We start from the raw sequence: 24,321 nt of genomic DNA, 5'->3' as shown, positions 1-24,321 counted from the left end.
TTAATTTCCCTTCATTGAGGCAAAGATCTATGATAAAGGGCCAGACTGAATTGGATTTGATGCACTGCCACAGGCAGGGATTTCTACATTTGCCAAAAGGTTCCATCTGAATCCCCAATCAATAGAAGCCAGGTTGCTCAAATAAATCCCTTACTCAAAAACACTGACTCCTTCTTCACAATCTTGAGGCAGCTTTCTTCTTTATTAGCATCCTCAGCGAACATGTCTTGGGTTCACAGGCTGTTTTTGTTTCTCTCTAATGTCTCAGCTCAATGTACTTTATCTTTGAGGATACTTTTAAAGGAAACATACTTAGAAGCAACTGGCCTTGTGACAAATGTGACACTTTCCATTTTGCACATGGTTCTTTACTTTGCTACCGATTTTACTTCAAGGGAAGGTAGTATCATGAAGTGCGAATACTCTTAACTAGGATCAACCCGATCAAGGGTGCTTGGCCCTTCTTGTTCCTATGCAAGTGTATTGGCTTTCACGCCTCACCAAGAATCTTGAGTACTAAAGGCAACAGCCAGAGAGGCTCCACATAATAACACTTTATCAGTATACCACTCATTCCACTGCATAAACACAGGACATTTGTTTATTCCCTAGGATTGCTTTCCCAATTCAAAGAGTCTGTGCCAGCCACTCAAAATCCAATATAGACACAAACTTCAGACAGGTGGAAAACCGCTGTTATTGACCTTGGCTTTTAGGCTAATGAGTAACAGCCTCTGTTGTGGGCTCTTCCCTCTCCACCCATTTCCTCAGAATAATTACTCAAGAGAGGCTGACTGTTCCCATTTTAAATGTGTTTAAAAATAGACAGATATCAGTGCATATACCACAAATAGAGAAAGCAGTCCTGAATTTATTTTTAATCATGAAGACTGAGGTGCCATAGGAAATCTCATGTTCTGTTAGGCCAAGTAGTCCAGTGGTTAAGCACTCTGTTGTTAACAGAAAGGTCAGTTGTTCAAATCCACCAGCAGTGCTGCAGGAGGAAAGACCCGATTATCTCCTCCCATAAAGACCACAGCCCAGACAACCCCAAAGGACAGTTCTACTCTGTCACATAGGGTCACTATGAGTTGGAATTGACTCCAGGGCACACAGCAACAGTAAAAAGACAAAACCTTCTGGGCTGTGACAGAATATATTATCTTCTCAAATAATGATCAACGCATCATTTAAAGAAGCTACACTAATTTTTGTAAATTGATACCTTATTGCAAACACACTATAAAATAAAGAGTTACAAAGTAAAGCTATTATATTTAGAATTCTATTTGTTTGGTAAAAGGAGCTCTGGTGATATAGTGGTTAAGGCATTTGGCTGCTAACTAGAAGCTCAGTGGTTCAAACCCACCAACTGTCCAGGAGGAATCTACTTCCATAAAGATTTATAACCTTGGAAACCCAATGAGTGTCATTATGAGTCGGAATCAACTCAATAGCAATGAAGTTTTTTTTGTTGTTGTTGTTTGTTTATTTTATATCTACCTCAGCCACACTGAACCAACACAACTCCAGTAATTAATGATAGAGAGTCAAGTTATTTAGGAACACCTAAGAATATAAAACATTTGTCTAGTAACACTGATAATTTACCACAATGACAACTTGAAGTATAATAGTTAGCAAGGATAAAATTCACAAAACCATTTTTCCCTAAATAGAAATCTCTGCATTTAGAAGTAAAACATCTTGGTAAACTGCTATACATTTGCTAGGTCAAATGCTATGCATAAAAACCTTTGTAATAAGTAGTGCTTTCCTTGCATTCTAACTACCCAATAATATATATATATATATACACATATATATATATATATTTGTTGTTGTTGTTGTTATGTGCCTTCGAGCCGGACCCGACTCATAATGACCCTTCCTTGGGTTTTCAAGGCAGTATCACTACAGAAGCAGATTGCCCCATCTTCCTTCTGAGGAGTGGCTGCTGGGTTTGAACCACCAGCCTTCTGGTTAGCAGTCAAGTGCCTTTAAGCACTACACTACCAGAGCTCCTATACATATATGTGTGTGTGTGTATATATATATATATGTGTGTGTGTGTGTGTGTCTCCTATATATACATATATATATATATATCATATTTACATGTATATATATATATCATATTTACATGTATATATATATATCATATATATATATATGTCATGTTTACAGTCATCCTAAATATTTGAACAAATTATGTCTTAGTCATGTGTCACAAATTTCTTGCTATCGACATTTATTTCACCCCCAAATCCCCACGATATAGGACATCCTCCCTTCAGTAGCACAGGCATATCTCCCCACAAATTCTAAAGGTGAGGCAGCACTGCAGACTCCCCAGAGAACAAGGAAAGTTTGGAAAAATCCCTTCAAGTGATTCTTATAACCCTCCTCAAAACCTCCTCATCCTAACTCAAAAATCACCATTTAAGTATTCTAGCTTGGATTCTTCAGTTAATATCATGTAAAGACAGCTTATAAGAATGTTTCAAGATATCAGTTGTAATCAAATTTTAGGGGTTTGAAGACTCAGAGTAGAAAACTCTTGAGTTCACCTTACGTTTGCTCAGTTTGAAGATCATGATAAAGCTGACAAGGCTTTTTTGGGGTATCTGAGAATACTGATATTCCCCTGATGGGCACCTTTGACTCATGCTGTTTGGGTCTGCCCAGGCTTCTCCTTTCATTTTACATAGGGTCTCTATGGTCAGAGCCAACTCAACAGCAACTACCACCAACAAAAACAAGGAGGAGTATCTTCTGAAAAAGCAGCTGCCAGGAGTATTAAAAGTGAAATATTATCATGATATTTTTAGGTGTTGGTAGAGGGATAAGGCTAACCATGATACTGTTGCAAGAGAAATCAAATTTTTAATAAAAAAAATTGGCCCACAAGATCAGGGCCAGCATTATATGATCCATATTTCACATGTTGTTGTTGTTGTTGTTATGTGCCGTCGAGTCAAACCCAACTCATAGCGACCCCTCCTTGGGTTTCCGAGGCAGTATCACTACAGAAGTAGGATTGCCCAACCTTCCTTCCGAGAAGTGGCATAGGCTCTGTTTATTTTTCACAATCAGACAATGAGTTTTTTGGGGAAAGTATCCATAAATCATGGTTGTTGTGTTGTTATGTGCCGTCGAGTCGGCCCCAACTCATAGCGACCCCTCCTTGGGTTTCCGAGGCAGTATCACTACAGAAGTAGGATTGCCCAACCTTCCTTCCGAGGAGTGCCTGGTGGGTTTGAACCGCCAGCCTTCTGGTTAGCAGTCAAGTGCTTTAGCCACTATGCTACCAGAGCTCCTATAAATCATGGTAGCTGTTTGAATTATCTTTTATACCATTGACTGTTTTATTATAAGTATTCAACTATTCCAGAAGTCAGCAAACAACAACCACAAGCCAAATCCATCTCCACTGCTTATTTATTTATTTAGTAAATAAAATTGTATTGGAACACAGCCATGCCCATTCATTTATGTTTTGTCATTGGCTGACTCGCACTGTAATAGCAGAGTTGAGTAGTTGTAACAGACTGCATGGCCCACAGGGCTGAAATATTTACTATCTGGCCCTTTGCAGAAAAAGTTGGCTGACCATCAACCTATTCCTATTATAAGTGTATTTGTGAAAATACTGGTAGAGTAGTGCCTAAGGCACTTGACTGCTAACCAGAAGGCTGGAGGTTCAAACCCACCAGCCACTCCTTGGAAGGAAGGTTGGGCAATCTACTTCTGTAGTGATACCACCTCGGAAACCCAAGGAGGGGTCGCTATGAGTCAGGGCCAACTCGACGGCACCTAACAACAACAGCAGCACAGGTACCGGTGCATAACAAACAGGTGCTCAAGCCATAAATGATAAATAAATATGTTTGGATTCCACAAAATTACCAACAGGAAAGTTGAAACTTATCCCCAGCAGCATCTAGTACATCACCTGCCTTCATCTTGGCTCTGCATCCCCTTAAGAAAATGCCTTGCTTGTTTACAGGAGAATCTTTGATTTCAGCAGGCTTGGAAAATACAAATATGTACTCTAGATGCAGAATGACATATAAACCAACAAAGAAACAAAACAAACTCATTGCTGTCAAGTCTGATTAACATAATGTCAATCAACATCCAGAATGGGAAATAATCTCAGCATAAGTCATATTTAATAGGCATTCTCCTAACAGTTTACATTTCATAAGTTCTTCGTAACAACTTATCCCACAATTCTTTGTTTCTACAGAGTAACAGACTCTTCCCTGGAAATTTTTTTTCTCCATGACTTAAGTCTGATCCATTATGTCCCTTATTGAGAAGAAATTTTTACATGTTCATTTTCATTTTAAATATTTTTTTATATGGCAAACACTGTCTTAGAGGTTGGAGATAAACTATACTATAAACATTCCTACCATCAAGGTCCCACATAAAAGAGAAGGAACCAGACACACAATAATAATCATATTTGTGATTCGGGCTGGAAGAGCATATGGAATTCCATGGAGGAAACAGAAATTAAACAGCATTAATGAATCACTCGTTCACTCATTGCCTGTATATTTATTGCACTTAGTAGTATCCAAATCTCACTGGAATGTTGCTCCTTACAGGTAAAGTAAGATAGGGATCCTCAAGGATTCATCATTTTAGGGGAATGAGACAATAAACAGGAAAACAAATGAAGGGACAGGATCTTTCCAGATTGTGACTAATTGCACAGACGAAATCCACAGGGAGATATGAGAGAAAGTAACATGGAGATCTATTGATACTCACCTCTTTCTCTGGAAATACTGAGTTCTCTGGTTTCTTTTTTTTTTTTTTTCATCTATGAAATACAGAGAATACCTAGCTCATATATTCTATAAAGACTGAATAATTAAATAAAGTCCCTGGTGCTGTGTTTCATATATATTAGGCATTCAATAAAGTATTATTGTTAATATTATTAATGATGTTACTATCATTAAAGTAGATAGATGCAGAGAACTTTCATTCAATCTGTTAGGTTAACACAGGATACAATGCTAGTAATGCCTACCAGTGATGCAGGTTTCAAGACCAAGTAAAGACTAAAACCAACCAAATCCACTGCCATTGAGTGGATTCTGACTCATAGCGATGCTCCTTGAGTTTCTCAGGTGGTAAATCTTTGCGGAAGTAGGTTGCTTGGTCTTCCTTCCACGGAGTGCCTGGTGGGTTTGAACCACCATCCTTCTGGTTAGTAGTCAAATGCCTTAGGTATTGCACCCTAAGAGCTCCTTAAGACTAGTACAGCAACCCCTTATATTAGAAAAGTATAGTACATGTTACAATGTGTTTTCATATCCTTCTTGCACTTAATCCTCTTACATATATTTTCATGTAGTAAATGCAGACATCAAGGCTCAGAAAGTTTTTGTGGTAAAGCTGAGATTAAAAACCAGGTCTTCTGATTGCTAGTCCCCTGGTTAACACCTCAGGAAGCTACAGAGTGAAAAGGCCTAAAATTATGAGTTGCTGAAGGAAAGAAACAAACCTCCCCCATTTTGGCTGCCTCCCTGAGTCCTTCAGAACAGCTCGGAAATGAGTTCTGTAAGTCAGACAGACCCACGCACGGAACAGGCTGGCTCTCCTGGGAGAGACACGGGTGGGGAAGGAGCTGGCTGCCTTCCAGGAGTTCTGGCCCCATGAGGAGGGACTTTGTCCAAGACCTTCCGAAGCAGGACAACTCTATGCCCACTAAGAATTTGGCAGCTCTCAGTTTTACTTCTATTTCGAGATCACCTCCCTGCCCTTCCATCATTCACATTTTACATTTAAAAGTCTTCTCTTTGATTTCCTAGCCCTTGCTGGATGAGCCGCTGAAGGATCATTTATCTATATATCGGCCTACAATGTGACCTTTCCGGCCTCTTCATTAACAACTCTCTGTTATCTGTCACTGAGTCGGCCCCTGACTCACGGCAACCCTTTGCACAACAGGACCAGACCGCTGTGATCCACAGGGTTTCCGCTGGCTAATTTTTCAAGAGGAAATCTTCAGGCTTCTCTTCCTAGTCTGTCATCATCTAGAAGCTCCGCCGAGACCTGTTCAGCATCATAGAAACACACAGACGTCCCCTGACGGATGAGCAATGACTACATTTAAGGTTCATTGGCTGAGAAAGGAACACAAGTCTCTGAAATAGAAGGCAGAATTCTACCGCTGAACCTCCACTGCCCCCAGAATTGCCCTCACGGGGCTATAAGGCCAGAGAAGCACAGGGAAGAGAGGAGGTTGAGAAATATCTCCCTCAGGATCAGTGTCTTCAGGGAAGTGTTACAGTTAGCTGCTAGCCTCCCAGCCCCAAGCCCCATTCAGAATTTTAGGGTCTGGTTCCAAAGAGAGACTGATCAGGGTAAGTAACTATACCCTAGAGAGCAGAGGTAAGAAGTTTAAAGCAAACAAACTGTAGTGGGGTAGACTTTTCAGTATACTTAATCATTCATCAATAATTTACCTCAGAGACAGAACATTTAGAAAAAAGCCTAAATAGCAAGCTCAGCCCACAGCAGATGAACTGTAGCCTTGTTCCAGCATGGCTCATGAAAGAATTCAGAATGACATTTTATTTTCTAAATGGAGATGTTATTGTAATTTGAATCCCAATGCTGCCAGCTGAGTTTTTCCCTTCCCAGCATGTTTCCAAATATCTACCTCTTGTGAACAAGAAAACATCCAAGGAACAGGAGGGAAGTGAACCTTTCATCATGCACAATTATCAGACTTCGTAATCAATACTGAAACCCCCAAGCTACAATGGTTGCTAGTATTGCAGAAAGTTTTGCATCTAATCCTCAAGTCTAGTTGCAAATGTTACCTACCACAGAGATGTTTCCCACTCTTAGCAGAAGAAGCTGAAATGAGAAACATTTTAAAATATGTTCTGTCAGGGTTTAGTGCCACCATGAGAATAGGAACACCTTGGTTAGGTGCTACTGGAATCAACCCTGGGGCAGCAATAAGAACTAATTTTCATACTTTCTGCTCTCCACCCACATACAGCCTCCATCAATTCCAACCTTTAAATCCAGGTTTTGTTTTCTTTTTACTTTTGCAAACTTCAGGAACAGGATTTCTTCCCCCACATATAAGGTACTGTCTAGAGAAAAAGGAAAGACTTTGGAGTGGAATACACTTGTCCTTGGAAGGACTTTCATTCATTAGATATGACTTTGCTGAGCCTCAGTCTCATCATGAGAAACATTCAGACAGTTTTGAAGAAAATATTGCACGTGTAGCCTGGTATGTAGAAGACATTTCCTATCTTTTATTCTCTTCCTCTCTTCATGAGCTAATTCCAAATCTTAGAGGAGAACATCTTCAATTTCCATCTCCTTTTCTTCATTTTAGATTGAAACATATGAAGACAGTACTGACACAATCCCCACTTAGCACAAGCCCTTAGCGATCCTCAGAATGTGAGGCTTTCTTTCTGTCACTTGGGGTCTCTCTTACCTTGATAATTTTGTTGTAACTTAGCCCTGAACTTTGCTGCACTAACTGGGGCAGCTCATAATCCCATCACTTTCCCATTACTCATATGTTTGCTACTTTCTGACTTGCAAATACAAAGCTTCATAGTTTCATCCCACACCAGACTTGGATCCAAGCTCTGTCCGTTTCATCAAGAAAGACTTGGTATTTTGTAATCATTAGTAACTGAGGAGGTCTGGTGGTACAGTGCCTCAGATATTTTGACTGCAAACCAGAAGGTTGGAGGTTCAAACCCACAAGCTGCTCTGCAGAAGAAAGATGGGGCAGTCTGCTTCCATAAATATTTACAGCCTTGGAAACCCAACGGGGCAGTCTCCTTCAGTAAAGATGTACAGCCTCAGAAACCCTATGGGGGTCACTATGAATCAGAATTGACACGATGGCAGTGAGTTTGGTTTTTTGGTTTAGTAACTTTACTGAGGGGCCCTCCTGGTGCAAATAGTTAGGCATTCAGCTGCCAATTGAAAGGCTGGCAGCTTGAGTACACCAACTAGCTCCTCAGAAGAAAGACCTGGCAATAATATGCTTCTGTAAAGAATCTAGTCTGCCACATGGGGGTTGATATGAGTCAGAATCAATTTGACAGAACTCATAGCAACAACAGTAACTTTACTAATGCTCTCTGGGTGGTACAAATGGTTTGCATTTGACTACTGACCCAAAGGTTGACGTTTAAACCCACCCAGTGGTGCTACAAGAAAAAAAAAAAAAAAAAAAATCTGTCAGTCTGTTTCCATAAAGATTGCAGCCAAGAAAGCCGTCTGGAGTAGTTTTACTCTCTAATATGTAGGGTTGCCATGAGCTGGAATCGACTCTATGGCAAAAGATTTGGTTTTAATAACTTTACTGGAGAACTGGTTGTATCACAAGGGAAGGGTCACAATGTGTCCTACATAGCAGTATACTGTCCTGTAGTTCCAACTCCATACTCTGTTATCTCCCCAGAGGCAGTGCCAACTCATGACTCTCCCAGAACATGCAGTCACATCCCCCGGAGATGCAAGCCAGTTTCCTGTCCCCTCAAATTTCTTGCTCTAGAAACAGTTCTACCTTCCTCAGGACCCCTTAAGATTATAGAAAAAAAGATTTTTTTTTCCATTTCATGACACACACCACACTTAGAAATTTATACTTAAAGACATCTTATACCATTATTCCCCTTAAGCCCTTCTCCTTCCCCAAGCATTGCTAAATCCAACCTGAGTTTCTCTGGTGTGAATTTGTGCTAATATTTTCATGAACACTTTGAATTGAGTAGATCCCAGAAAACCCACAGTTCTTGCCAGAATGACTACTCTCAATGGGATGTTTAGATACAGCACTTGACAGATAGAGTTAAGGACCTGTGCATTAGGTTTCCTGTGTGGAATTTATAAGCAATCCATAATGCATAGTACTACAGTCTATGATCTCTCCACCATGAATCACCACTTAGATTTTGTTCACTTTTATCATACTTTAACTGGCGTTGAGTTGGTTCCAAGAGCTTTTCAGTCCCCATTTTTAAACCCCACCAATGATCTCACTCTATGATATGAAGCATCTCGCATTGATTATAACAATCTTTTAAAAATTGTATGTCCAGCCACTGACCAAGTCAAAAAAAGCACAATCTGCAAAGGAAATTCCCACAGTCCTCAATCAGTCCAGAAGCTTGGCTCAATTCAGAATTATTTAATTATCAAGTCAAGTTTATCCTTCAATTGCCTCAATTACTATAATAAGATGCAAAGGGTCATTGATCACTTTGCTGAGGGCCATCCTGAGAGCAAAATATGCCTAGTGACAGAACATTTTGTTAATATGCAGCAATGCAGGAGAACATGGATAGGGTCCAAATATAGAACATAGTGTTACCTTTTAAAGAATGGCATTAGAATATTAAAGGCTAATGGTTTTTTATTCATTAACAGAGAAAATGTTTCCAGAAGGAAATACACTTCTGAAAATGGGAATATTCCAGTCAGAGGAAGTGCAAGAACCCTTTGGTGACGTAAAGGGCACTAAATTCACACATACCTCCACAATCATATTTTAACATTGTGAAAGACAAGTAATGATGTTGTTGCGTTGTGGTTGTTAAATGGTGCCAAGTCGATTCCATCTCATAACGACAAGTGTACAACAGAATGAAACACTGCCTAGTGTTGCACCACCCCCACAATCCTTGCTGTGCTTGAGCCCATCATTGCAGCCACTGTGTCAATCCATCTCGCTGAGGGCCTTCCCCTTTTTCACCTACCCTCCACTTTACCAAGCACGAGATATTTCTCCAGGGAATGGTCCCTTCTGATAACATGACCAAAGTAGGTGAGACAACATCTAGCTATTCTCATTTCCTGGGAGCATTCTGGCTGTACTTCATCCAAGATAGATTTGTTCATTCTTCTGGCGGTCCATGGTAGTTTTGGTATTCTTCGCCAATACCATAATTCAAAGGCATCAACTCTTCTTCAGTCTTCCTTGTTGCAGTGCAGGGAGTTAGTTGGTATGACTTTTCTTGGCATAGTCTTTGTAACTCCCTGTGGATTACTGGGTGAAACCATGCAAATGAGGTGTGTAGAACTCTGATGTTGGGATTGGTTAGTTTTGTCACTCTGCCATGCTTAAAATGAGCCCTCCTAGAAGCAGAGAAGGAGCTCTGGTGGTGTAGTGCCTAAAGCATTTGACTGCTAACCCGAAGGCTGGAGGTTCAAACCCACCAGCCACTCCTTGGAAGGAAGATTGGGCAATCTACTTCCATAGAGATACCGTGTTGGAAACCCAATGAGGGGTTGCTACAAGTTGAATCAACTTGATGACAGTGAGTTATGGTTTTTCATTAGAGGCAGATAGGGGATCTCACTGCCATCAAGCGAGAAGAGCTGGAGATGACGTGGAGTGTGTCCTTGGACCTGAGATCCCTCCCCTGGACCTCCTTGGCTGAGACACACCCCAGCAGAGAGATGACCTGACAGAGAGATGCCCCAGCAGAGAGACTGTGGCAGTGGAACCAAGAGGCATGAAGCAGAGAGGCAGGTTTACGTGGCCCACAGAGGCAGAGGCCAAGCCAAGAGGCCAAGAACCAGAGAGGTGTGTCTGAGGGCACAGCAGAGGGGAGACTATCCTGATTCAATAATTGTATCCTGAGCACATTTCTGAACCTGAATTGTAGCCTGTTACTTCTCTAATAAACCCCATAATTGTGAGTATTATCTGTGAGTTCTATGTGGCCATTGCAGTGAATTATCGAACACAGTGAGCACCATGGGAGAGATGGTTGGTGTCAAAGGTGGTAAAAAGGCTGGAGGGTGGTGGCAGGTCTGCCCTCATAGAAATAAGCCTTGGGCTGCTGATGGTGACTCTGTTTTCCTCTTTTGAAGTTAGAGGAGGTCAGAAGACCGCGCCCCAGTCTCTTTTGCACTTATTCATTGTCCAACTTTCACATGCATATGAAATGTTGAAAATACCATGGCTTCAGCATCCCTTAGTTTTCAAAGTGATGTCTTTGCTTCTCGACACTTTAAAGAGATCTTTTGCAGCAGATTTTCCCAGTGCAATACTGCATCTAATTTCCTGACCAGTGCTTCCATGGGTGTTGACTGTAGATCCAAGTAAAATGAAATCCCTGACAACTTCAATCTTTTCTTCATTTATCATGAATTAATTAATAATAATTCATCTGTGCTTTAAGCATTTATTAATTCACAGTCACACATGGTAAGAACTCCTCCCACATTTCATGCAATAAAAAATTTTTGTTCATTTACTTTGTTCATGCAGTCAAAAAGAGAGTTTTCACATTTTATAATGTAGGGCCCAAAATTGGTAAAGAGACTATTGAAATTTTTCTTTAAAAATATCTGCTGGGATGCCTTAGAAATCACTCATTGTAAAACAAGCAAATTTTCTTCAAATACTGTCACTTCTGTTACACAGCTTCACCCCTTTAATACTACAAATGCTTCTTTCACTGTATAAGAATGCCCTGTAATTTAGACATTCTGTGAATGAATCACAGCTACATATTTCAATGGACCCAATATTTTTTATTAAATACGTGTTTTTCCTGATCATTACTTTAATAACCCTCCAGACTGTCTTTAAATTGAGGAACGTCTTTTAAAATGATTCATTTAGTTGCATTATTCTCATAGTGATATCTTACACTGCTCTATAACTCTATTTCAGTTTTATCAAACTTTAAAAGAGAAAATAATAGTAGCTCAGGAATCCAGGGTTCCAGGCCTAGCGATGTGCCACATTCTTAGTTACCTACAGGAAATTAGAATGAATCCTAGCAACTTCTTCAGTACCTCAGGAAACCACATTGTCTCTGTCAATGTAGAAATTAAGATCATTATTGACAATCCCTGTGATTAAGAACAGAATCTACCATATTTTATCAGCCCTTGAGGGATACATCTGTCTACATACTGTTTCTCCTTTGCTTGGTCCTATAAGCCCCAAACATCAAATACCAATCATGTGAACATGTCTGAGTGTTCTGTCACCACTGTTGTTGTTAGGTACTTTTGAGTTGGGCCCGACTCATAGCAATCCTATGAACAAGAGAACAAAATATTGCCTGGTCCTAGGCCATCCTCACGATCCCTGCTACATTTTAGTCCATTACTGCAACCACTATGTCACTCCATCTCTTAAAGATTTTCCTCTTTTTCACTGACCCTCTACTTTGCCCAGCATGATGTCTTTCTCCAGGGACTGGTCCCTCTTGATGACCTGTCCAAATTATGTGAGATGAATTTTCACCATCCTCGCTTAAGGAGTACTGTGCAATACTGTAATGGTTATGTTTGTGTGTCAACTTGGCTGGGCCTGGTTGAGTGGCTGGGCAGCTGGTGGTAGTTATTTCCCATGATGAGACTGACAGTCAACTCCATGGTGGGATCTACTGGGAGCAGCTGAGTAGCTGCCTTTGGGATGTGGTCTGCTTCCTGTATATAAGGAGAAACCTTGGGAATAGTCGCTAGCATATGGCACGCTTGGCCCCTGCATGTAGCCGTGTTGTTGTTCAGCAGCCTGCTATGCTCTGCAGATCTTGGAACTTACAATGGACTTAAGGTAATGGCCTGCCGTGTGGTTTGGTAACATCAGAACTGTGCCTTTTTACTTGACAACCTTGTGACTTCTCAGCTTCAGCAGCCAGCAGCTGTCTGAGTGAAGAAATGCCTCTAGCTCCAGTGGGCTGGGAGCGGAAGGCAAGAGCTGGACCCCAAGGTTGAGGGGCTTTCACCCAGCCCCTAGAGCTTGGCACTTTGAACTTGGACTTAAAGCCTCCAAATAGAAAGAGTAAACTCCTGCTTGTTAAGGCCGTCCCATTTGTGGTATATTTCTTGTCAGAGTGGCACTAGGTAACCAGAACAAATACTTTTCCAAGACAGATTGGTTGGTTCTTCTGGCAGTCCAATGGTATATTCAGTATTATTCACCAGCACCACCAATCAAAATCATCAGTTCTTCTTTGATCTTCCTTATTCATTGTCCAGCTTTCTCATGCATATGAGGCTATTGAAAAGACCAGGGCTTGAGTCAGGAACACCTTAGTTCTCAAAGAATGTCTTTGCTTTTTAACACTTTACAGAGGTTCCTTAAAGCAGATTTGCCCAGATTTGTTACCATTGGTAGCATATAAATTTGATTTTCTTATAATATTAGAGCTTGAAAGGTCTTTGAGAGTCATCCAGATTTTACATTTACTATTTAGGAAGAAATAGATTTGGAAGTCACATGACCTGCCCACGTTCCCCAGAGCCACAGACTGATTATGAAACTAAGATGCTGGACTCCCATTCCAGCTCTCTCTCTCTTTCTTCTATACTTCCCACACTTTGTCACTCATTAATTCACAAAAGAACTTAGCAGACCTCTGTCACAGAGTTTATCTCCAAAGAAAGAGTGTCCAAATCATAGCAAGACTCATGATCATACACATAATTTTTTTCTGAATATCCCTGGAAATGTTTCTGTTCATTTTTGATGCTGCTGGGACTTGCTATTTGTTGTATGGCAAAATTTTTATGTATTATCACTACAAGAATTCCAAGTGAGTTTCCAAGGGAATGGAGCTATCAATCAAATCCCTACCTCTTTCTTGGAAGACTGATAAACTGATCTCTGATAATTAATCAAAATGACCTCAGGTTCTACGTAACTAGAAGTTAATAAATGATGTGCTATTCATTGGGCTGTAAGCCACAAAATAGATGCTTCTATTATTTCCTTTATTTTTGCATTTTCAATTTTCTTTTTGATTTTTTTCCCCAGAAAATAAATTTGTGTGAAGGATTCCTATCTACCTTGTTGTGACAACCTTCTTCTCCTTATGCATTGCTTTCTAAGTGCAACACACACCAACTTGGGAGCTAAAAACCACAAGTGGTGCCAGAGCTCCCAGTGATTCCTGGCAACAATATTATCCCTTCTAAATATTTTATAAACATTATTTACAGCAGTAAAAAGACTTCAACTCATTATGAATGTTTATTTTTGAGATGAGCTATTTTAAAAAAGAGAAACACTAGACCTAGTGTCAGAAAACCTTGATTCAAAGGGCTAAAAGGTAATTTTTCAAGTTTATTTTTTTTTTCATTTTATACAGTATAACAACAGAAATAAAACTTCAACAACCACAGTGAAATTGAGTATGAAGGACAATCCCAGAGCATGCCTTTCAGGAGTTTGCTCTTGCATTAACTAAGAGCTATTAAAATCAAGCTCTGTCTACAGTAAAAATTTTTGAATATTGTAGAAAGTGATTAATCTGCTCAAAGATATTTGAAATTAACCAGAAATCATCATGAGACAAATCAAAGTATGTTCTCTGCCATCCCACTGGAGATATATTTTCCTCTTGGTCAATCTTAGAAACACCATTATATTTGTTTCGTTTCACACCTCCTTAAATTTTTAAAATATATTTCAAACAAAAAGATGAAATTTATTAAGGACTCATTTTACTACCTATCATAATCTCCATTTTAATAGCTGGAAAAATGTTTAATTATTTTTTAAAAACTTTTGTATATAAAATGTTCACAAAGATCCTCTAAACAGTACAGTGGAGTATTAAAATCATGAAATGGTGCTGGTTACACACGTTGAAGTAATTCTTTGCATGCCTGAGTTTATTCAGCATCTACTGAGAGCTACCTTACGTCAGGAACTGTATTAAATTCCTGATGACAGAGAAATAAGTAATCTTAGCTCTGCCTGAAGAAACTCACAGAATAGCTTATTGCAATGATATATGTTGGAAGTGATGTCAAAGTATGTACAGAAACTATGCAAGTGCAGGGAGAGATACTAAGCATGAAACAAGTTGCTCTAGTTTAAAAGATAATGAAAATTTCCTCCCCTCACTGACATTAAGTGAAAAGAAATATATAGGTACTAAATGTAGATTAAATGTCTCTCCTGACTACAGTAGAGCAAAACATGAAGGTGGATGAAATTCAATCTTTCTGAAATTTAGCAACAGTAAGTGTATTGAATTTACACTTGTTGTTGTTGTTGTTATGTGCCGTCGAGTCAAACCCGACTCATAGCGACCCCTCCTTGGGTTTCCGAGGCAGTATCACTACGGAAGTAGGATTGTCCAACCTTCCTTCCGAGGAGTGGCTGGTGGGTTTGAACCACCAACAGTCTGGTTAGCAGTCAAGTGCCTTAGCCACTATGCTACCAGAGCTCCAATTACTGAATTTACACTTAGAAGGAATTAAATGGCTTGATTACCATAATGGGCATAATACAGTAGGGATCTCATCACTGAAAAATCCTGTCTATGTTTATAAAAAGGTTGAAGTATAGAGGAAAAGAGCCTGAGCTTTGGCCTAAGTAGATTTAGGTTTAAACCGTGGCTCTACTACTTGCTGTTCATGTGTTGTTAGATGAACTACAAAAATCTAAACCTCAATTTCTTCATATGTAAAATACAAAGAATATTAGCTTCTTTGTGAGCCTATTATAAGCATTAAATTAGATAATGTTTATACACCACTTATGGAATTACTGGGCCAATCACAAATTGTTCAAAAGTAACGGTAGCAATCTATTCACAAATCAAGTCAGGGATTCTAATGTAAGATCCTTTCTCCTTGGCAGGGAGTGGGAGGATGTTGGCAACTGTGCAGCAGAGACCTGTGTCAAAGAATCTGGAATATTAGGCAGGGAACAAAGGCAGAGGTGAAAGTGATAATGATGGAAATAACAAAGAGGGTGGTTACTATAGCTCAGAATATTTTTCATTGAATTGAGTTTTTAATTTCCTGTTATGTTGTTGTTATGTGCCGTCAAGTTGGACCCAACTCACAGCGACCCTTCTTGTGTTTCCAAGGCAGTATCACTACGGAAGTAGATTGCCCCATCTTCCTTCCGAGGAGTGGCTGGTGGGTTTGAACCGCCAGCCTTCTGGTTGGCAGTCAAATGCTTTAGACACTATGCTACCAGAGCTCCTAGGGCCAAATAAAAGATATACTTATATTCTGAAAGTCTGGATAGGAAAAAGGAGGGTTCTGTTAATGTCTTGGGTGTCTAGACCCTCCCTACTCTAAAAGAAGTCAGAAGCTCTGGAATGTTCTACCTGATATTATATGAACCAATGTGAAAACCATACCTTACCACTGAACCAGTTCTCTACTTCCAGTGAGCAGAATATGGAGTGTCACTGAGTTAGAAGAGATGCTCAGTGCATAGTGAGTTGGGTAGACTAGGATGAGCTGGAGTCTGAGGTGGTCATGTTCTTGGAAGGCACAGAGAACTGCAAAAAAGTGGGGGTGGGGGAATGTCCTGGATGCAGAGGGAGCATAATGACTTCAGGGTAGGGGATGTCTCATAAGGGGTAGCAAGAAAGTCGTAGGTATAGGAGTGCCCACAGACGGGGAGTCTTAGAGAAAATGAAGAATAACAGCAAGAAGGTAGCATTACCCCTCTCCCACACTGAGGGATTCATGGGGAGTTTTTAGCTGGAGTAGAAGGGGTGTGGTCAAGTACAAGGCAGAGTCCCAGGATCAGAAGAATGAGAGTGCAAGGGAGAAAAGGCAGGCGCTCTGACACAGGGGACCAGCATGGACTTCATTATGGAGATTAAGGACAAAGTTGAAATTGCCGATACTAATGGCAGAGCAGATGTCTAAGTGTGGGATCTTTATTTTTATACTAAAAGACACTTAAATTCCTCTCTAAGGACAGGATGATCTTTCTCCTGGGGACTTGAGTGAAACAGCTGGGGGTTAGGATGGATGGAAGAGGAAGAGTTCATTGTAGTTTGAGACTTTTCAAGTTCAGAATATTTTAAGTCTAAAGGAGGAAGCTGAAACCTATCAAATGCCATGAAAGAATGGAGAGAACTGGAAACTTCTTCAAAAATGTATAAAACATTGCTCTTGAAGAAAAACAATCGGTTATTATCTCTCTCCCTAAAGACAATCGCTGGTATAATTTGAATACACTTTTCAGATCATTTAAATATTCTGATATCTATATTGTCACTAACAAAAGTGACACTAATATTTCCGTAGTGTTTTAAAATCTCAAAATTTTATCACTTTCATTATTTAATTCAATTTTCTCTATTACCTTATGAAGTAACCAGACAATATGATCAGGCAGATTTTCAGATATGAAAATTGTGGTGCAGATGAGATTGAATGACTTCATTAGGTTTTAACACCAGTTATGGATGTAAACCCAGATGACCAGATGACCGGTCGGTCATCCCCAGCACGACACTGAGCTTTTTGGTGAGTGACAGTAGAATGAATCTACTAAATTATGCCCTTTAATAATGTTGTCCCTGGGCAATCTCAGATACTAACCTTATCCAACATGGCTTCCTACCTATAACACTTGTACTTAGGAGTGAGGCCAGCTCTAGGTAAAATTTCAGACTTTGTTTTCTCTATCCTCTACCTCCTCTTACCATGAAAAAAAGCTTTCAGGGAGAAGAGCAAAATTGTTGTGTTAAGACCCGTCTCAGCTAGAATATTCTCCAGCCTCCAACAAAGACCTTAATTGCATCTGTTACTTGAGTTTTCTAATTTGTAAAATGGAGGGTATATTAACTGTTTTGTAGGGCTTTTAAGCTGTTTGTTGCTGTTGTTGTTATATGCCATTGAGTCAGACCTGACTCATAGCGACCCCTCCTTGGGATTCTGAGGCAGTATCACTACAGAAGTAGATTGCCCCATCTTCCTTCCGAGGAGTGGCTGGTGGGTTTGAACCGCCAGCCTTCTGGTTAGCAGTCAAGTGCCTCAGGCACACAGCAGATGTTCAATAACCACTATTTTTTGAGAACATTATCCTTTTCAGCTATCATATTACCTCAGATTGGGGGTGGTAATATTGGGTCCATTTTACAGATGAGCTAGTGGAGTAGTTAAGAAAAATTCTCAGGGTCACATGTAAGGTAAGTAAAGATGGAATCAGATCCTATGTCTCTTAACACTTGCCACAGACACTTTGGGTGCTCTGTGTCACATCTTCTTAGCACAACTCTGATTTTAAGTGCAGTTGTAGTGGATAGTTCCTGCCTGCAAACAATATCCTACTCTGGCATCTACTCCTCCTTTTTGTCTCTCAGCCTTGGGGTTCTCTCTAAAGCCCTCTGGAGTTTTGGGGCAGGGATATTCTGGAAATGTAAGGGTGTTAAGGCCCCTACATATGCCTCAACAAAAGCGAAATGAATAAATGCCTCAGCCCCTCTTCCTTCAGATAGACAATTCTGAAGTGTGTTCCTTGAGCTCCAGTTGCCCATAGTGGTAGCCATCTCAATAACACATGCTGTGTTGGCTTTTCTTCCTCTGTCTCAGTCTCTCTGCACCCAAACAAACCTTAAAAATTAACAACACTTTGGGAACTAAAGGTTTGGAAAATTTTATTTCATTTTCACAGCATTTCTCTCTATTTCTCCATAGGTCACCAAGATGCTGGCAGTAGTTGTAATTCTGTTTGCCCTTTTATGGATGCCCTACAGGACTCTTGTGGTTGTCAACTCCTTTCTCTCAAGTCCTTTCCAAGAAAATTGGTTCTTGCTCTTTTGCAGAATTTGCATTTACCTCAACAGTGCCATCAACCCTGTGATTTATAATCTCATGTCCCAGAAATTCCGGGCAGCCTTCAGAAAGCTCTGCAACTGCAAAGAGAAGCCAACAGAGAAACCTGCTAATTACAGTGTGGCCCTAAATTACAGTGTCATCAAGGAGTCAGATCATTTCAGCACAGAGCTAGATGATATCACTGTCACCGACACCTATTTGTCTGGCACAAAAGTGTCTTTTGATGACACCCGCTTGGCTTCGGAGGTAACCTTTAGTCAAAGTTGATTTATGAATTAGATGAAAATGGACCTCAAAGCAAATGGGAATTTGTTCAGTTATCACCATAAGAGAGAAAATGTCAAATAGCTGTATGTGAAGACAGAGCAGGTAGTCTTTGCCAGTGTTCTAGCCAGGCCTGGCCCTAACTGCTTTAACCCATCAGGATGATTCAGATTTTCCTTCTTACAGAACTTGCATCACAAAAAGTGAATCAGGTCGAGGAGACAGCCTAACTGTGAAAAATGAAGCCCTTGCCAATTAAATTGAAGAATTCACTCTGTTTTCTGGGGCTATGCAGTTGATAAATCTAAATATAATTTTGCATAATTTATAATAACTTTATCAATTCTCCACTCAAAAATCATCTATTCATTTGATAATTTGACAGATACTTATTTTCCAGTGCTTGCATTTAATATCTCATATCAACAAAGTACAGTGCTATTTCATGAATATCTGAGAACATGGGGGAAAGTAGAGAAAACAGTTTATTTGTTGAGAACAATGAATTTCCAGGCACAGATATTTATTGTATTAAAAACAAAAAAAGTCAAATGTCATATTGTTTATTTATAAAATTATGAGATGATTTTTGCTCATCTTTCAAGTTTAATGTAAAATAAATCTCAACTATCCAAAGTTAATATTAGATTTGATTTTGAGATAAATCCAGGTTTTGTCAACACATTGCATCCCCTAAGTGATGGGTGGGACAGTAGAAATAAGGTTAAATGACTGTGAAAATACAATTAATATTTAAAAGTATAGCCAAAACACAACTAAATATTTAAACACATGTTTAATTTACTTTGTCTCTGAAACTTTTAAGGAAGAAAATCATTTTTTGAACATTCTTGTATATAAACTCCTAAGCATTGTCAAGCAAATCCCTCTAGCTTAAACGTCTGAAGCATTCATTAAAGTTTCAGTGTATTCTAAGCCAAACTCTGGCTAGTACACTTTCAGATGCAGATGTTCCACCAAGCATTGTAATCTATGGATTTTAATTTGTCTCCAATTGTTTTTCCTTCCTGTTTGCTTGACATTTGTAGGTTGTGTACGTTCAGTGATATTTTGTGTTCAGATATGAAATCAAAGTAATGCAAAATTTCTGCTGGCTTTATTTTCAATAGAGTTGAAATTGATTTCATCTTATCAACAGTATCTCTTCTTTGCAGTTACGACTTAATCCTGCTATTCCAGTGATTATTAGTGAGGTATGAATGTGAATCTGCCCAGGACACTGTCTAGTCTTACCTTAATCCATTTGAAATGTTTGAAATGGCTCACCTGCTGAGATCGGCCAAAGAGCCTGTGCAAGTATATAAATTGTCCTAGATGATGGTTCTGTAACAGTTGACCTTTAATCATGGGGTCAAAAAGTGAAAAGCATTTTCACTCTCAGCCTTTATCCCTATGTTGTAGATTTTTTCTGGAACCTAATGCTAATGAGAGTCATCCCTCCCACCTTCTTAATGAAGGTACATCATTCTATTTTGGAAACCTCTGTTTTAAGATACTGCTTCATGGAGACTGTCCCATTCAGAACTTCACTCTAGAATATGCTTTTGTGAAAACTGGCCTCACCTACTCCAGGAAGACTCCTGTTGCTGTAAAATAAACAAATGCAAGTAAATAGTTATAGGAAATACCTTAAAAACATATCTGCATGACACTATGCAATCTATTTTAACTGACTTTTCCTCTTGGTTTTAACATTAATCTTAGAATCATGTAGAGAGAACATCAGAGTGAACCAAACCCAAATCATACAGGCACATGTGCAGGCACATATAAATAGAACATCAAACCAATTCCCTTCAAGTTGACTCTGATTGACAGTGATGCCCTGTGTGTCAGAGTCAATCTGTGATCTTTAGGGTTTTCAATAGCTGATTTTTCAAAAGTAGACACCTGCCTGATCTTTACTTCTCAGGCAGTTCTGGATGGACTTGAATCCATGGCCTTTCAGTGAGCAGCTGAACATGTGAACCATCTTCATAACCCACAGACCCCAAAAAAAACATGCATGTGCCAAGTTACTTAAAAGGGGCTGGCATATTTTTTTCTTTTAATTAGGAAAAAGAACAAATATCATTGAGTGTTGATTATGTCCCAGGCATGTTGGTAGGGACTTAATCATCCTTATCTTCATCACAGTTTCACCTCAGCTGTGATTTCTTTGTTGATAAGACCAGAGATCCAGGAACAACATTACTTCCTTAAATAGTGTAAGCTACTAGAGAGGGTGAATAGAGAATTTTTTTTTTCTTTTTATTCTTTCTTTATGCCAACATACTGACTAAAATTCATTTGACATGATGACCTAATTAATAGAAAATATACATTGCATATTGGTAATAGCAGATGCTGAAAAAATTACTATATTTTTATAATATACAAAGAACAAAATATATTCTTCCCACCTTTGGAAATTTAATATGTGGACTTAGCTTTTTAATTTTAATTTTAAAAACATTATTTGCTAATAATCTGTTAGTTTTACACCACCTGGGAAATTTGAAAGAACACAGCGCATACAGTTTCAACTCTAAAGCAAATGCCATTATAAGATTAAATGTTCCCATGAAATGTCCAATAGACATTTGGGTTTACACAGAAAAGATATAACTTTTTAAAGTATTCTTTATCACACAGTACTAAATAAACTATTCCCATAAATAATCAAAAGTTGATATCCTATCAAATGAAAAATGATGAGCTAGATTTAAAAATTGCTGGTTGAGTAAAGTAATGTTATTAAGGGCTTCACTTAATAAACTTCCTTGAGTTATTTTATTACTTCTAGTTTCACTAATTGCTAAGTGTCTTTGGTTAGATCTTGTGCCTGAGGTAATTAGGTAAAACAGCAGAGATCATGAATAAAACAAGCAAATACAAATTCTCCCTTAACCCTTCATTTGTATCCTAAGTATATGTCTAGAGCATAACTTACAAAACAAATATTCTGAAATACTAAAGGAAATTGGAGGGAAAGTACTAAAACTCTATAATCACTTTTAGTGTAAGTGCACCAAACTACACACCTTGACAAGACATCAAATCTAATGGCCAGTTGGAGCAACTACTGATAAAGTCAAAAGAAAGAAACTGTAGTTATCAACCTTAGTTCAGTGTAAATAAGTTTTAAATGGATTCTTGAATTTTTTTTCATTTCAAGAGAAATGTATTAGAATAATAAGGGTACTATGCTTTAGCAAAGTTGAGTTCACAAAGTTTTGGTCTGTCCTTAAGGGATAAAATGTATTATTCTAAACGGTGATAAATCTGTAGACTGATAGAGAGAAAACATTAACTTTTTGGAGGAAGAGAAAATATTAACAAAGTTAAAATGAAGTTTTAATTGTTTATCCAAGAGTCTATGAACTCTACAAATATTATATTCAGCCTTACTTTTGCCTGTCAACTGCAACTCACAAAGGGGTTGGAATATTTGACCTTGGACCAAGGAACCTAGATGTGAATGAGAGCAACTAGTTAGTCCCAGGTTCAAAGAAAAAAAAAAAAATTCAAATATTTAGAATGACTTGTTGTCTTAGGAAGAAGAAAGCATGAAGATATCTAACAATTTATTTTCTGTTTATCTTTAGCTGTCCACAGCAAATAGCTACAAAAACCAAGAGTTGGCTGAGTGAATGTAAGTTTTCAGAGTAATACACATGAAGAAATCTAACAGAACTCTGTAGTGATAATTTATTTTTCTCTCCTTCCCCTAACCAACACCCCCCACCCACCCACCCCACTTTCATCTTTCCCCAAGAATCACTTTCCTCAGAGCAGGGAGATTGATCTAACCTCATTCAAGACTGAAAATGAACATGAAATATCTTAAGTAAAAGTGTGAATGTTCTTTCTAAGATAGTTACAGATAAGAGAATATAGTGTTGTTCTGAAACTCTTTATGCTTTCATAAAATCATTTTCAAATTATAGAAAAATGATTCCACTAAGATTTCCATTTAATGTATGTCACATTTACTCAGTAAGAATCATGTCTGGGGTTGAACTGCTCAGTGGTTTTTTTCCCCACAGAGCAAAGTATCCATTTGGCATTTCAAAGTTTTCAGGCAGAAATCAATAAAAGAACACCGAATATGTGCAAAACTGCTGCAGAAATGTGCTTAAGAAAACAAAAGGCTCTCCCTATTCTTAAGGCGCTCATAATCCAATGAGAAAAACAAGACAATGTAACATTGCTTCAAGATGTAACTACTTTGGTAACAGGGAGAATATCAATTAGAGGTGTTAGAAATGTTTTACAGAAGCAATTGTTAAAAGTCTATTGAGATATATTTAAATATGACTTTTAATATAAAGATAATATACATGTAGTGATTTTTATTTTCAGGAGCCCTGGTGGCACAGTGATTAAAGTACTCAGCTGTTAACCAAAAGGTCAGTGGTTTGAACCCACCAGTCACTTCGCAGGAGAAAGATGTAGCAGTCTCTTTGGGTAAAAATTTACAGCCTTGTAGGCTCACTGAGTCAGAATAGACTAGACTAGACTGAAGTGGGTTTGTCTTTTTTAGGGGGGTGGAAGGGGTGTGGTTGATTTTTATTTCTAAGGACTATAATTAGAAATAGATTTAATTCTTAACTTCACTTAATATGCAGGAAAAAAGGGGAGAGGGTTAGTATAAGACTCTGCAATGTTTTTATTGATATGTTTGGTCTGTGTAATCTCAAATCACTCAGCAGCAAACCTCATTTACGAGTTACACATAGGAAAACAGTTTTATGAGATGGTTAGTGAAAAAATGGACTTTATTGACATAAACTTATTCTATATAGTTATGATTTTAAGATTGAAATAATGTCTTCTGAAAAGAGTGATCATAAATGTTTGTACACTAAGTTGTCACATCTATTTATATTCTTCTACATCGAGTACATTCACAGTAAATCCACTAAGAGATGACTGATAAATGTTTTGGAAATTATATCTGGAAAAATGAAATAAAGGGGCCAGATGAAGTACCATGGAACTATCAAATCTAGGTCTGGCAAGAAAAGCATTTTACTGCTAACAAATAGCAAATTCACATCATGGGAGCCTGTCTGATACCACAGAAGAAGACCTGGGTCCAGACCATGCTACAGGCTCTCAACTAGACTAATGGAAATGGAAGTACTTTGAAAATTATGAGGTTAAAGAGGTGGAGTGATCAGTGGAGTTAACTAGAGACCCTACAATTTATCTGCGACTTGAAGCAACAACCCAGAAGTGACTATTACATCCCAGAAATAATGGACTCAATTCTTACGCTTCTGACTGGCTATTCTTTAACTGGAAAATAGAGAGTCTGTGAACTTTCTCAAGAATCTTATGAAATTGATAGTGAGAAAGATGGAGCAATTTCAGAAAATAAAAACAAACACAAAATGGCAGTAGAATAAAACCCCAACAAATCAGAAGTCTGAATTCAAAAGTCAATGAAAACATTGTCTGTAGTCCCAA

At 38.7% G+C, this 24,321-nt stretch overlaps 1 protein-coding gene across 1 annotated transcript in view; it reads left to right on the top strand.

The window, feature by feature from the left end:
- The window catches only part of TRHR (thyrotropin releasing hormone receptor), a 41,518-nt gene extending 18,822 nt beyond the window's left edge, over positions 1-22,696 (top strand). Inside the window, exons 2-3 of the mRNA XM_007934769.2 lie at positions 18,442-18,828; positions 22,625-22,696. Of these exons, the coding sequence (XP_007932960.2) occupies positions 18,442-18,828; positions 22,625-22,696 (459 nt within the window). The remainder of the gene's footprint in view (positions 1-18,441; positions 18,829-22,624) is intronic.
- The last annotated feature ends 1,625 nt before the right edge of the window (positions 22,697-24,321 follow it).

The sequence above is a fragment of the Orycteropus afer genome, unplaced genomic scaffold, assembly GCF_000298275.1.
Source record: "Orycteropus afer afer isolate SDZICR_OR568_19922 unplaced genomic scaffold, OryAfe1.0 scaffold00021, whole genome shotgun sequence".
NCBI lineage: Eukaryota > Metazoa > Chordata > Mammalia > Tubulidentata > Orycteropodidae > Orycteropus > Orycteropus afer.
Note: the sequence above shows the minus strand (reverse complement) of the source record. Positions and strands in the feature narration are given on the sequence as shown.